Consider the following 14,427-nt stretch of genomic DNA (forward strand, 5'->3'; position numbering starts at 1 on the left):
GCGAAGGCCGAATGAGAAACAAACCCTTGGTGCAGTGAAGTCGAGCTGGGGGGGGGGGGGGGAGCCAGTTTTACAATCAATGCCGTATTTCTCTCGGCAATGGCCGCGGGAAAGTCGCGTTAAGAACTGCGCTCGACCTAGGTTGAATATTATTGCAATCAAATCACTAGCACTTGCAACACAGTATAACGCTTTATAACACTGTACAATGCGGGATATTCGGGTCCCCAGACTGAAGGCTGATAAGATCTGCGCGAACAGCGAGAAGGAAGGCAGACGATAAGGAGGCGCACAGGTACGCGGGCACACGTAACGTTCAGGCACAAAATAACGAGCCGTGCGAAAATGAAGGCTTCATGCAAAATGTTAAGCCAGTCTAATTTAATTTCAAATACGACATGGCTCGCAGTAGGGCTATACAGAGAAGAGCACTTCTAGCTTTAACAATCTTTTTTGGGGAAATATAGATATGTTAGGCTCATATTAAATGCCTGAGCCCATTAGGGCAATTCTTTAAATACCACAGGTCAAAATATGCATTGTGCATGCTTAAATCTGTTGCATACAGTCCCTGGCCTGCCCCAACAATTTGGTCTCGGCTGGGCCACATCCCTCCTTTCTTACACCTGTGTTACAACGAACCACTACTCTTACAGAGCTACATCCACTCGACTGTATAGCTTCGCGCTACAGGCGGGTGGATGACAATTTCTCCCTTTCACGAACCTTCCTCCACCTTGCGGGCTTCCGCAGAACTGACTTACCCATACAAAACCGCTACCACCGCGGTGCGCACATGACTGTGTGATTGTAAGCCTACATAGCTATACCCAATATTGGCGAGTGAGTAGCCGCGGCTATTCTGCCGACTACCACCCCAAAGCCGTACTCACGCGAAGGTAGTCCTTGGGGACGGCGAGAAAGCCCCCTCCTCCCCCGGTCCCTCCGGGACTGTGCAGGAGGCCCCCCTCGGTGTTGAGAACGGGCAGGCTGTGCCTCCTGGAGGGCGCCGCCTCGCCCCGGGGCAGGCCCCCCTCGGCGCGGTGGTGGTGGGCGGCGGGCGGCAGCAGCTCCTCGCGCAGGTGGTACGGCGCCTCCATCTGCAGCCGCAGGTTGTGCGTCTCGATGAGCTGCCGGGTGCGGCACAGATTCTGCGTGCTCTCCTCCTTGAGCGTCTCGACGAGCGTGAGCAGCCGCTGGATCTGGTCGTCGCGCGTGTTGTGGTTCTTGTCCGAGCCGCCGCACAGGCTGTCCGCGCTCATGTCGTCGTCGACGCCGCCCCCGCCGCTGTCGGTCAGCTGCTTGTCGCCGGACTTGCCCCGCCAGATGGACTTGCGGTGGGACTTCTGCTGCACGGGCCCCGAGGCTCAACGTTAGTTTATCGCTCAATTGCTTCGCTATGGAAGGAAAGTATTGGGAAATTACTGCTAGCCGCACTGTGCATATATAATGCCTACATCAGCTGACACCTGAACGGCGGTCGGCAGTGGTGCGAAGGGAAAGGGTAAGGAATTGGACAGGGAGAGAGGACAGTGCACGTGTACGAGGACGGAATCTACACATTGAGCGTTAGAGTCCTTTGCACCAAGTGTATAGTCAGCAAACCGGACGCTCTCGTCGGTTGACTTCTTTAACTCTCCTCTTGTGTTTTTTTCACTCTCTGTCTCTCTTGAACGCTAGCGCGACTTGCCAACTTCAGAATGTGTGTCACTCTCGAGAGCTTATTAGAATACTTGTCGTTATTTCATGATGCAACTTTGCCCAGGTGGTCACTGTGCCACCAAGTCGTGTCGCGCGCTTTGTTCAGGGCAAAAAATGATGGTTGGCGATATCAAATTTGAAGACTATGTTTTGCAGCTTAAGTTATACTGAGCGCCTTTACCGAAACCTTACATGAAACGAAAAATTGCACCAGCGCACCTTTAAAATATAGTTGTAGTTTACGATAAGGCGAAGCACCGATTGCGGTAGCAAATTAATAGAAAAGTATATATATATACAATGTAAGGATAGTAGTTTTATCAGCCGTATCAACTTGTAAACTTTTGCTTACTAACTAAACTAACAAGCATGATGTCACGCGCGCACAAGCAAACATGAACACATCTCGCTGGATAACCGCGCACACTCGCTGTCAGAACGCTGGAGTGAGGAAGCACGGCAGCAGCAGCGAGCGAATTGACCTTCTCGCTGCCTCTCGCTACAACGCGAACTAAGCGGCGAAAACACAGCGCACACGAAGCTATCAGCACTAGGCGAACTTTGTCCCCATCGTAGATCGCTTTTAAGAAAGGACCCGCGCGGTAGCGCCATACGGAGCTACTAACGGAGTCCACCTGTGTCCCAACTCCTTTCTGTTTCATGCTTTCCTCCGGCGTGTCATTCAAGGTGTACTCCTAAGCAGCGTACCTCTTACCTCGCTGCTGCGCGCATCCTGATAATAAAATGGGCGATAGGGAGGAAGGGACGTCCTACCTTGGAAGCGAACTCCTGCAGGAGCCTGTGTATCTCGTCCAGGCGCTGGCCGAACTTGTGCTGCGTGCTGCTGAAGCTGGCCGACAGGCGGTCCTCCACTCGCCTGATCTGCTTGCAACGCATGGCGCGCGATATGTAGTTGAGGATCATGGCCAGGTAGCCCAAGCCGAAGATGATCCACAACACCACGCCCGTCTTGTAGATCCAAATGTAGTCCCCGTCGAAGTTGCCTGCGTAGGAACGAGGAAACAGAGACATACTATATATGATGATCAATGCTGAGAACAGCGCTAACAGCTGTGGGCTCTTGACTCTGTATAGAATAGAGCAGCGTGCGGTGCAAACAGTTGATCACGACTCATTGCCGTCTTCTTGTTAACAGTTCGAAATATTCTGCATACACGGAAGCTATATACTATATCGCTTGCCGCCGTATATAGCGTGCGACTGACGACGGAAGAATTCGAAGTTGCCTGCGTATGAACGAGGAAACAGAGACACACTATATATGATGATCAATGCTGAGAACAGCACTATACAGCTGTGGGCTCTTGACCCTGAATAGAATAGAGCAGCGTATACAGTGCAAACAGTTGATCACGACTCATTGCCGTCTTCTTGTTAACAGTTCGAAATATTCTGCACACACGGAAGCTACATACTATCGCTTGCCGCTGTATAGCGTGCGACTGACGACGGAAGAATCTCGGAGCAGGACCTTTCCCCAGTGACTCGGGATCGGAAGCGCGAACCAGGCGAGGTCACGAGGAACAGCAGAGAAAGAAGAGCAGCGCTCACTTTCGACTCATCGGACTGAAACCGTTTAACTTGTACATATGACGAAGACGCTTCTGGAAGTTGAAATCGGTCATGGTACGCCTGTCGTCGTTATTGTCGTTTCGGCGTTTCATATTCACGCATTCTCTACACGTCTGGGCCAGCCCCTTTTTGCAGTCTGGATGCTGTGCTGCCATATAACAGCGCCGTTGCTCTCTTGTCGCGAGAAGCTCGCCTGCGAAGCCTTCATAGCGACACTAAAGAAAAAAAATTAACTATGGCCAAATTGAAATGTTAGTCTTCTGTAATACCGAAACCGCCATTGATAGCGAGAGCACAGCTTTTGCCAGCGAGAAGTTGTCGAAATCGGAAAATCGGTGTGGTGCCAATTATTTTGGACTATGCATACCTCTCATGTGACGTCAGTGCTGGTTGATTCACAGAAAGCGACACATAAAGGAAGGTCACGCGATGATCATGTCAGCTCGTCCGTTTGGTGCGGGAGGTTCAAATTGGAGGCGCAGCGCATTTGGTGACCACTTCCTGCTCAGCCAATTCGCACACTGGCACGCAGAAAACGATGACAGAGTGCTAGGCGAATGTTCTATCGATCTAGCTCGACTAAACGTTAACCCTTACTGTTCCTTTCTATTCAGGGCACACTGGGCTCGCGCACACTGGGCTCGCGAACCGACGATAATGAATCGTTCTGTGGGCGTACCATCCTTATCACATATCGTGCCATCGGCGTTCCTTCTCCGAGCAGATGTAGCTTTAATCTGCGCAAGTTGGTTCCCACACATAATCTTATGTGCGGGGTGATAGAAGACAGAGACAGACGAACACATGCACACGGACCTTGCTTGCGTGCGATCACCTGCTCGCGTCCTGGTGTACTGCACCCTGCATAAGATTCTGTGTCGTTCTTCGAGGTTTCAGTATGGAAATCGCGCTAATCACAACATGTGTCCTACGAAGTGATCATTTCAAATCGAAGGCCGTGCGTCGCGCGTGCACTTCGGAGGCCGACGTAATATGCGGCCCAGCTCGTGCATGCATGCACCAGACGGTGGTGTGTGTGTGTGTGTGTGTGCCGCTGTCGCGCCCTTCTCCTGCGCGTCAGTCGGCCGGAGATAAAAGCGGAGAAAGACAAGATGGGGAACCAGGGGGAGGCGAGAGGAGAGACGGCGGGGCGCGGCTCTCTTCGCCGTCTCTGGAAATAGCCGCGCTATTTTCTGAAGCCCCGCTTGGTCGTGCACACCACGCGGCGACGCCTTTGTGTCTGTAGGGTGCGCGCGCGCGCGCGCGCGCTCGCTAAACAGTGAACGGGGCTGCGACACGGTCACACGACTCCTCCCTCCGTGCCTCGGCTGCGCGCATCCCCGACGCTCTCTCTCTCTGGTTCCCCCGAGGCCTTGGCTCGGCCTCACTAATGGCTGCGCATGTACCCCGCCGGCTGCGCAACAGCGTCCCGTCACCGCGTCTCGAGAGTCCGAAACTCTTGTCACCGAACCACAGTGCGCCAAATCGGTTATCTCGAAGGCTGAGGACCCTGTTACACTGCGCCACTCCCGAAAACAATGTTCGCCGCACGCAGAAATTCACACGCTCCATACCGGTCTTACACGAGACTCGGAATGGCCGCCGCAGCATGCTCGAAGAAACGAAACAAGGGTTCATGCTGGGACAGCACTAGCTCGTCTAACGATTGTCCAGAACGTGCCACGCTTTACCGCTCGCAAGGATGTTAGGATGTTAGGGCGCAAGGATGTTAGGGGCGTGTTGGCTAAGCGTGATCTGAAGTGAAGGCGCCCTGTGCGTGCGTGCGTGTGCGTGCGTGCGTGCGTGCGTGCGTGCGCGCGCGCGCGCGCGCGCGCGCGTGTGTGTGTGTGTGTGTGTGTGTGTGTGTGTGTGTGTGTGTGTGTGTGTGTGTGTGTGTGTGTGTGTGTGTGTGTGTGTGTGTGTGTGTGTGTGTGTGCGTGTGTGTGTGTGTGTTCCTTCTTCGTCCACCATCGTTTTAGCGCCTTCACTTCAGATCATGCTCGCAAGGAGTGCCACGTGGGCAATCTCGTCCGGTTTAAATCGAGCGTCGACCTCCCTCGTGCTGCCGAGCCATCGCGACCGCCACGCGAAGCGGCCGCACGCTTTGTTCGTTGCTCTCAGTGTTTCAAAATTGGGCTCCTGTCAGGAACCTCGGCTAAAGTGCCCTTGCGAACATTTCGAAACTCTAGCCGCTCTTCTCTCGCAGTCAAGACGCAGGGTCTCCGCAGCGGTTATATACGGCAGAGTGCTAGCTACAAGGCTCGCCCGCGGCTGACAGGTCCTGTCACGGAGGCTGCGCGTAATACTGGCCGTCACGATGCCGCCGCTTTTCTTCTTCGCAGATGCGACGGAATGACGCGGCTTCAAAGGAGCGAGGTTTGGACGCGCTGGGCTCCCGCTCCGATATTCGTCTCTCTAGTTCCGTGCAGCATTGCCGAATCTGAGAGCAGCGCGGAGGCGATTCTTCCTGTATACCGTACGGCGCAACGCAACGAAATATACAACTCACTACAAAATAACAGTAACTCACTGTTACCGTCACTGCTTCACGCAGTGACGGTAACAGTGAGTGTAATCCACGAGAAACGCTCGCGATTTCGTGCTTAATCGCGAACGTTTCCCGTTGCACGTGCGAAGGGGCGTTAGGCACTAAGGGCGCAACTAAGAGGACGAAATGAGATCCTGTATAATGTACGAGTTCTATGAAGAATTAGCGTTTCCGAATGCGATCAGGACAAGGTTGGACACCAGCGGATTTAAGGTCCCGAATTGGCACCGCGGATTATGACAGACGCGGTACGGGGGTGCTCCGGATAAATTTTTGGCCACCTGGGGGTTCTGATTGATTGATTGGTTGATTTATTAATATAGTTTATTGGCGCAAGGTCCAGGTACGGCCGAAGAGCGCCATGCCTGGCGTTCTTCACCTAAATCTAAGAACACGAGCGTATTTTGCGTTTCGACCCCTTCGAAATGCGCGGCCTTGAAACCGAACCCACGACATCGCCACCTATAGGCGAGCATCGGCGAGGTATAGCAGCAGTTCCACCCAGTGCCCGTGCATGGCTCTCTCTGCCGAGGGCCGTTCAGCGTAGTGCACTCAATTCCGGAGAGCGCCATCGTCGGTGTCCCCCCGAATGCAGCCGAGTGCCAAGTACCGCGCACGGCGAAGACGCTGCCTTCGCCCATTATCGACGGACCCTTCTTCGAAGCACGGATGTCGAAACAAGAGTGGCGGCGGGAGGAGGACGAGGTTCCCCTGCAGGCGCGGCAGGTATACACTGCGATGTTTTGACGTTCCCATCGGGCAGGCGCGCGCAAAGGTGACTTGGCGCGGCCCTTCAGTCTTCCGCCGCGGGCTTCGACGCCTGGGCGTCTATCTGTTTTTCTGCGTCTCTGTGAGCGGTTTGTGTGTGTGCGAAAGCATGCGTGCACACGCCGAGGCGAGGCCGTAAGTGGCGGAAGAGGAGGAGGGCTCGCGCTTTTGCCACCACACAACACGCTGACTCACGGCGACGCTTTGGAACCACTCACTGCGGCCACAGCGTTGACTGCATGGTCGTCGAACTGACAGTAAGGAGGTCGCGCCACTTTTGGGTCCTCATCACAGGGTGGAGTCGTGAAGCGTGCGTTCTTTTTTTTTTTTATTCAGACTTCTTATGGCCGCATCGAGTGGGCGCTGCCACAATATAGAGTGATTACCCGAGGTGCTATTCCGGAGGTTGTCGACTTCCGCCACATTGTCGAAGTTTGCCGTATTGTTCGGTCTGATTGGCCGAAAGCTCTGCTATACGGCTCTTTGACTGGCTGAAAATACTGCCATTGCGGAATTTGGCCCATATGGCCGAATATTTCAATCTCCAAAATCGCACGCCAGAGTAGCAGCCCGGCTCAGTTTCGGCCTCTGATTTGTATGCATGTGTGGACGTCAACTATTTGCAGAACTGGTGTCTCGCCCCAAACGCTGCCGCTGCGAGAATCCACATATACGGCTATGCCGTGAACGCATCGACGTGCATGTCGAGATAAAGTTATTGACTCGTGCTACGCCGATGCAACAGGCCCGGGCCAGTGAATCTGAAAATATTAGAGCGCAGCTACTAGGCGTCCGTTCCTGCGGCGAGCGTCTGCATCGGCGGCGTTGGCGGCGTAACCAAGCAAACGAGCACAGCGAAAGATGAAAGAGCGAACGCGGAGCGGGAGATGAAAGACGCGAGCCGCGAATGACAGAGACCACCAATGAGAGCGGCCCCTTTAATGACGTGCGCGCGGCAAACTGGTGTCATGAGGACCCGCCAGACCGCTTGTTTCCTACTATCGTCTGCTCGCATCAGCTCTCGCTCGAGCTTGTTTGGTTAGCTTGATTTGGTCTTGGTCGCGCTTGTTTCGATTGTCATGATTTGCGATTGTGTTGTGTAATCTGATTGTATGCACGATGCAAATCGTGTAGTACTTTCTGGAAGTCACGGGGACGCCAGCTATTACGGTGGAACTTTCGACGAGTCATGTATAAAAGCCGACGCGCTTGACCTGCAGATCAGATTTTCGGCGATCTCCGACCTCAATAGATTGCGAAATGATAGCACGTATAGAGCTGCGCTCAAATTTCGCATTAGGGAGTATCGTAATCGTCGGTGAATTTTCTTGCGTCCTTTTAACCTCGCCAAAACGTGCACCGTCACTGTTGCAACAGGGCACGCTCGACCAGATCTCGATGTGTGGAGAGACTGGTGGCACATTCGTTTGGTCGTTTCCGAAGACTTCTGCGAAGCTTGAAAGGTTGTTTTGCAAAATGAAAAAAAAAAAAATTGTCGCGAAGATAAGCGCGCTCTTACACCACCGTCAGAGCGATTTGACAGCGCTCTCCAAAGAACAGTTAAGTGTCGAATGTGCCACGAGTTTCTCAGCAAAACGAAGCCTTCCACAAAAGCTGAAGATGAGACTACGAATGACGGCGAGGTTTAACATAATTAGTTTCTTTTCATTTGTTTTCTTTCTTTCTTTTAAAAGCCTTGTAATTCCCTATCATTGCAACCGGCGGGGCAATGATGGACCGTCTGCTCCCGTCGGGCGTTGCCCGGCGAGCCGTCTGCTGCAGCCGTGACGCAGCGTCTGGTCGTCTGGCCGAGAGAATCGGTTGCAGACGGCAGCGACTGCGCGCGCTCTATGCGCATTTATCTCAATGAACGGACAAAGGAAGTGAGAAAATGAGTCCAAGGAAGGATCCACTTCGCCATTGTGAGTAAATCGGTGCTTTCGGTTGTGGTATCTCGGAAGAGTTCAAACGTGCACAGAGGTTGACACCACTTCGCCTGCTATGCCAGATGAGGCAGAAAGCCGGGTGCTTTTTGTTTTTTTTCCCGACTTTCGTAGGGCGAAAGGTGCGGCATCCTTTCTTGTGGTGTTCTAGCAAATTGAGTAAATGTTTTTGCCAAAAATATTCGAAGGTCGCAAGGCTGGAGGCGCATATCAAAGCGGCCCCTGATTCCGTACTTTCGCGCCGTCCCGAACAAGAGGACAGTGAACATGTGAGTTCTGCATGAGTCCGCCTTTTCGTTCCTCTTCCAAACACCATAGGTGCGGTAAGCGGGACTGTGAAAACTGAAGTTCAAGGATGTGCGTGGTACGAGGTGCAGAGACCCCTATTATAGATTGAAGGGTCATGCGGAAGAAGGAGAAGTTCGTTGCGCATTGGAGGAGCTCAAAAAAAAAAAAAAAAAAACGAGAGGCGACGTCACCAACGATAAAAATTCGAGGCGTAATGGAGTTCTTCTGCCGATAATTAAACTCTCCATAAGAGTCGTCACGTCCCATTATGAACTGTGCCTTTCATCTGCCGTTTGTGCACGATTCGAGATGTCTCGGTTCGCCAAACGCGCAGCCGATAGCCCCAAACGCGGTTAACGGTAGAGAGGTCGTTTAGGCGTTGTGTAAGGAAATCTGAAGAACGGTACTGTTCTACACCACTGTTCATCTGAGGTCTTGTTGATACATTTAGAAGTAAGGAAATAGTGTGCTGAATTTTGTGCGCACATCAGTGGCCAAATTTAAAACGGAACCCCTCTTTTTGGCGTTTTCGTAGCCCCCTGTGTTTCTCTAGCTACTAAACCCCACGAATTTTGATTACATGACTGCACAACATGCAGTGCAGGAGAGTTTGTTGTTGGGCTAGTTCACCTGACTACATGTCGTCCACAAACTAAAATTGCAGCAGAAAGCACACCGCTGTACAACTCGATAAGAATTCGTATATATAGGCACAAGCAATAAGCTTCGCTCTCATCCTTGACGTTACGGCGAATGCGTAATTTCAATATTGACGTCTCTCTCGGAAGCTGTATATCTATTTTGTCAACGGAGATTTTACTGAATTCATAAGTTGTCACTGGTCATAAGTACTGCTCTTGCGAATTTAAGGGTACTTGTGCGGAACGTGGGGACGTGTGTGCACCAAGCGGGTTGCCCTAGTTTGCACCCCCCCCCCCCCGCCTTTATTCATTCGACTCGTACCTGTATGGCCAGCACACCGGTCGCAACCAACCAATGAGACGAGCGCACTACCTGGACACCGCGACGACCAAGCAGACGGCGGCGGTTAGAGCATCTGCAGCGGGCTTTCGCTGCTGGCTGCGCAAAGCATCTGACGGATAGCTCCCTAGCTCTTCGACTTCATATTGGAATCTGGCGCATTTTTGCTGAAGCAGCAGTTTGTGACACAGGAGAACTGAGCCGAGTGTGTACTTCCGCAAGGAGTCTGTGTATATAGGGCGTGCCAGCTAACGTTAACCAGCCAGTTCAATGAAAACAATAATAATAAAAAAACACGCCGCATAGGACCTACAGTCAGCGTTCGGTCGTCAAACTTCGGCGGCCCAAACGCCATAGGTCTTATACTTGTGCCTTGCACCAACTTTTTGATTTCTTTTTGTTGAACAGCTTGGCTAACGTTAGCCGGGACACGCGGTATAACCTCCGTAGGCTTTTAAAAACTGTGATCTATCTCTCTCCTCTATTTCTCGTTTCGTCCCTATATCCCTTTGCCTCAGTGCAGGGTAGCAAACCAGTTGTGCGTCTGGTTAACCTCCCCGCCTACTCTCCACGTTGTTTCTTTGTGTCTCGAACATTAAGTGCACGTATACCGCTGCGTCGAAGCTCCTGGCGCTTGGGAACGTTCGTACAGCTCTAGCCATCGCTAAACTTCTCAACATTGCTCTGTAGTGTGTCTTCTTTGCATCAAGACACGCTATGCAGTGAAGACGCATTGAGTGGGTTTAGAAGATGTTACTGCTAGAGCGCGCGCTCGGACCAGGCTTTTTCATCTCGAGCGTACCAGCGAAAGCGTCAGACCCCATGATGTAGATAATTAAGTCCCCCTTATCACTGTTTCCTTTACCTTCTCACTCCCGCCACTTCCCAAGCCAATTCACCGCAGCCCTTTAAGGGCAAAAATGTGAATAAAGACGTGTAAACAAACAAACAAACAAACAAACAAACAAACAAACAAACAAACAAACAAACAAACGTGTTTGATAAATGTGCGCCTCGCCACTTCAAATCTCTGGAAAACGAGGAGGAAAGTTGAACCCGCCTTGCGCAGATTCGCAATCCTGCAAGGATACCCACTACAGGACCCAGAGTCAACAGTGGTCATAGCCCCGAAGTCCCTCAACATTGCACAATGACATTACGAGGGGATATTTTCTCCTGAGCCCAGTCGCTTATTCATCTTCCGGAAAAAATTTGTTGCGCGAACGGGTGCGCGTACATTTCTTTACACGTCTTACGATGTTCAAGGCATTATCGCGTTTGGATTGCTAAGCACTGCATAATTTTATGCGTGCGAGAAGCTTGCAGCTTTGTGGCGCAGCATTGCATTCGTGGCCTGTTATATGACTACTTGCATTCCGTTTTCTTAAAGGGCCCTTCATGCCCATCTGAAGTATCAGTTATGGACTTGAAGGTGTATAGAGCGCCGTCCGGAGAGCGATCCTGCGGCAAGAATTTGCTAGAAACTGAGAGGTTTAGTCGAAGCCAAGATATAAGTAAACAAAATGTTGCGATGCCAGGAGGCCAGCTACCTTCCCCGGAACACAAGCTCTCTCCCATTAACTCGATCCGCGTCCGCAGGCGACATTCCTATCCTGCCTTCCGCGGTCCACGTGACGTTTACGTCAGGACTCCCACGTTTTTTTTTTCTTTAATTGTTGCACAACGCATTTCGATAGACGGCGGCTTTGCGCGCTGTACGTTTCGCGGAGACCCTGTAGTTGTTCATGATGCTGCTGCTGCCGGCCAATAGTACATTGCAGGCCCCACGCCTGTGACGCCGAAGTGCCACAAGCATATATAGGGGAGAGTGACTCCGCTGAGAAGGAGGGCGCGTCGGCTTTCGTTTACCAGCCGTTTTCGCAAGGTGCGTCGGTGTAATACTTGGCAGACACGATCGTCGCTGCGTTTTCTGCGCATCTGACTTGTTTGCCTGCCATGTCGAAGCCTCGTGAAGCGTCTTCTAACTCGGTAACCTCAAATTTACCATCGGCAGCTTACCCATTTTTGTTGCTTGGTCACATTGTTGCCGCTCCGGGCTGTCGGGTAACGCGAGAACGAGATAAGCATGGGCACAAAAGCAGCACTGAAGCATTGCGCGAAAAAAAAAAATAAAGTCAGCTCAAGATCATCGTCACGTGTCTTCACATTCTTAAGAACACGCCGTGAAGGGTCCTGCGTTCTGCGCGAACCAAACGCCGACGTTTCATGCACACCGCGTCGAATCTAGGCATAAGTGGCGGTTCTTACATTGCTTATAGTGCAATGCTGAGGTGACCGTTAAGGTGCCGACCGTTTCGGTCTCGGAGGCCTGCCGTTCGCATATCACTGACGGATTACCGCAGCACAAACTCTTTGAGCGTATCTCGCACTTCGTTTGTGACGTCCCGTTTATTTTCTTTCAAGCTTGGGCAGTCGGTAAACTCACCCTCCCTTCCTCCTCTTTCTCTACTTTGCTCACCCGCGTTCGAGAGAAAGCCACCGCCACAGAGACGACAACAGTTCAGGCATACCGTGTCTGCGATCTGGAAGGCGTTGAGAAACAGACCGCACGTGCGTTTGTGGCCGCCAATTGGCAAACACAAGGTGTGTGTGTGGGCGGGGGGGGGAGGAGGGATGACCCGGCGCCCTTTGCGATAAGACCTCCGCGCATACCCGGATAATTCCGGTACCGCGCAGCGCCGGCTGTGTACCGCATTTAAGAGCCCTGTCGCAAACAAGACGTCGTCGGCGCCGCCGACTGCGACACGCGATGAGACGCACTTTCCTCTGGCACTCTCGAAGACAATGCCGTCCCAGAGACGGAGACAAAAGGCGAGGAGGACGCGCACCGACAGGACTGGGGGCGCCGAAATAAGCTGGAAGACTGCCACGGCCCGTCCGGCTGTAGGCGGAACCCGCATGCCATTCCGGCATGCGATGGCGGCGCACAGCAGCAGCGAGCAATCAAGGCTGGGAGACCCCGCGAATCGCGCGACCACAGACATGGGAGGCTGCGATTCAATTGAGCGCGGTGATGACCTCACCTCCCCCTTTCTCCAAGAAAAAAAAGAAAGGAAAACAACGGGCGACTGCTCAATGGTGTTGGCCATGATGCCAACAACGTCAACAGCATCATGGTCAAAGCCATTGTAAGGAGTACCAGGTCGTTAAGTTATACCGAATTGCCTAACGAGACAATAATGCGCGCTAAGCGTTTCTGCTTCCTTTCCAACTCTTCCGATGGGCGCTTCGATAACGGACGAACCGTGGTTTTGAGATTGAAGTGCGCTGTTGCGCTATCTTCAGCAATCTATAAGAGGCGTGTTGCGTCAACAGTCCAGGACCTTGGCGCTCGTTATAAGCGCCAACCCACGCAAATGCTGAACCGAGGATCGGGGTTGCGCCGGAGGAGTTTTCGGCGTACAGGCGACAGGCGGACGGACGGACGAATCGGCTAGACGTGTACAGCTTCGCTGCAGTATGAAAGCACTAGCGCATTATGAATTTCGCCACCTATCGGAAGGCGGCCGTCGCAGCCGGGAGCCGAGCCAGCGACCTTGTGCTCAGCAGGACGTGTGCAGACTATATATAAGCAACCGTGGTGGATAAAGAGACGTTTCGGGAAGACGCACTTGCTTGCAAGTAGAATACAGCGGATATCCAAGAACTACGGAGGCTCGTACGTCACCGTCATGAAACGGCGCTTGCACAGCCTCATCTAACAGCAAACGCAGCGTTGATGCCCCTATGTGCAGCCTGCGAAGGTATATTGGCCAGTTGCCTGCTCCTTGATGTCGCGTACCACGCGACGACTGCACGGAGTTTTAAAACGATGTTCCGCACCCATCGGCTCGGCCGGCGCTGGCTAACCCTATATACCAGCGCTAATCTTGTACGCGCGTACGCAAATACCCAAGAAAGTGGAGGGAAGTATGGCCGGCTCAAATGACGTACGCAGCATCGCACGCATATGATTCGGAAGACGTGGGCTCGACTCCCGCAGCGCGAGTTATCTGTTATGTCCATTTTCATTTCTCTTTACACCTTGTTATTTCATACGCATTTCCAATAAGGGTAACGAATAACTTTGTTTTTTGTTTCTTTTCTCTGGCTTCGTCGTGCATTCCTTTGTATGTGCGTTAGTTTGGCCAACAGAACATGGAGCCGCCGTGCTCGCCCCGCTGTGGCGCAGGGGGCATAAGCAGCGTAATTGCGCGGTATATATGCATATGCCGCGTGTCGTTTCAGATGTGCACGTGCTCGGCCATTCAGGGTCGCCGGAACTTGATATGCTGCACGCAGAGCGAGATCGAGTCCGCGTCGTATACATACCCGCCCAGAGACTGCTCCTCCGTTGAAAGAGCCAGCTATATGGCGCCGCCGGGTTTTGCAACACGCTGCATTTACCGGGCTGCAGCGACGGAGCAACACGACGGAATGCGGCGCGCGACTTTTAAGTGGCCCGACCTTGAAAAGCGTTGTGTAAGAAAAAAAATCTCGGTGAATCTGCGGGCGTCGTGCCAGCGCGCGAAGTGAGCACCCAGTTTCGCATATACATGTATAAGCGCTCGATTTACTGTTTCATTAGCATGCACGGCGTATATG

At 52.6% G+C, this 14,427-nt stretch overlaps 1 protein-coding gene across 2 annotated transcripts in view; it reads right to left on the reverse strand.

Annotated features, from left to right (window-relative positions):
- The window catches only part of LOC142588325 (open rectifier potassium channel protein 1-like), a 118,249-nt gene that overhangs the window by 7,378 nt on the left and 96,444 nt on the right, over positions 1-14,427 (reverse strand). The window contains exons 5-6 of one of the 2 annotated variants that reach the window (XM_075699936.1): positions 2,476-2,705; positions 894-1,346 (exon numbers count right to left, since the gene is read on the reverse strand). In XM_075699936.1, the coding sequence (XP_075556051.1) occupies positions 894-1,346; positions 2,476-2,705 (683 nt within the window). Of the gene's footprint in view, positions 1-893; positions 1,350-2,475; positions 2,706-14,427 lie in introns of both variants that reach the window. The other variant, XM_075699935.1, reaches the window with a different exon arrangement.

This window comes from Dermacentor variabilis, chromosome 7 (genome assembly GCF_050947875.1).
Source record: "Dermacentor variabilis isolate Ectoservices chromosome 7, ASM5094787v1, whole genome shotgun sequence".
NCBI lineage: Eukaryota > Metazoa > Arthropoda > Arachnida > Ixodida > Ixodidae > Dermacentor > Dermacentor variabilis.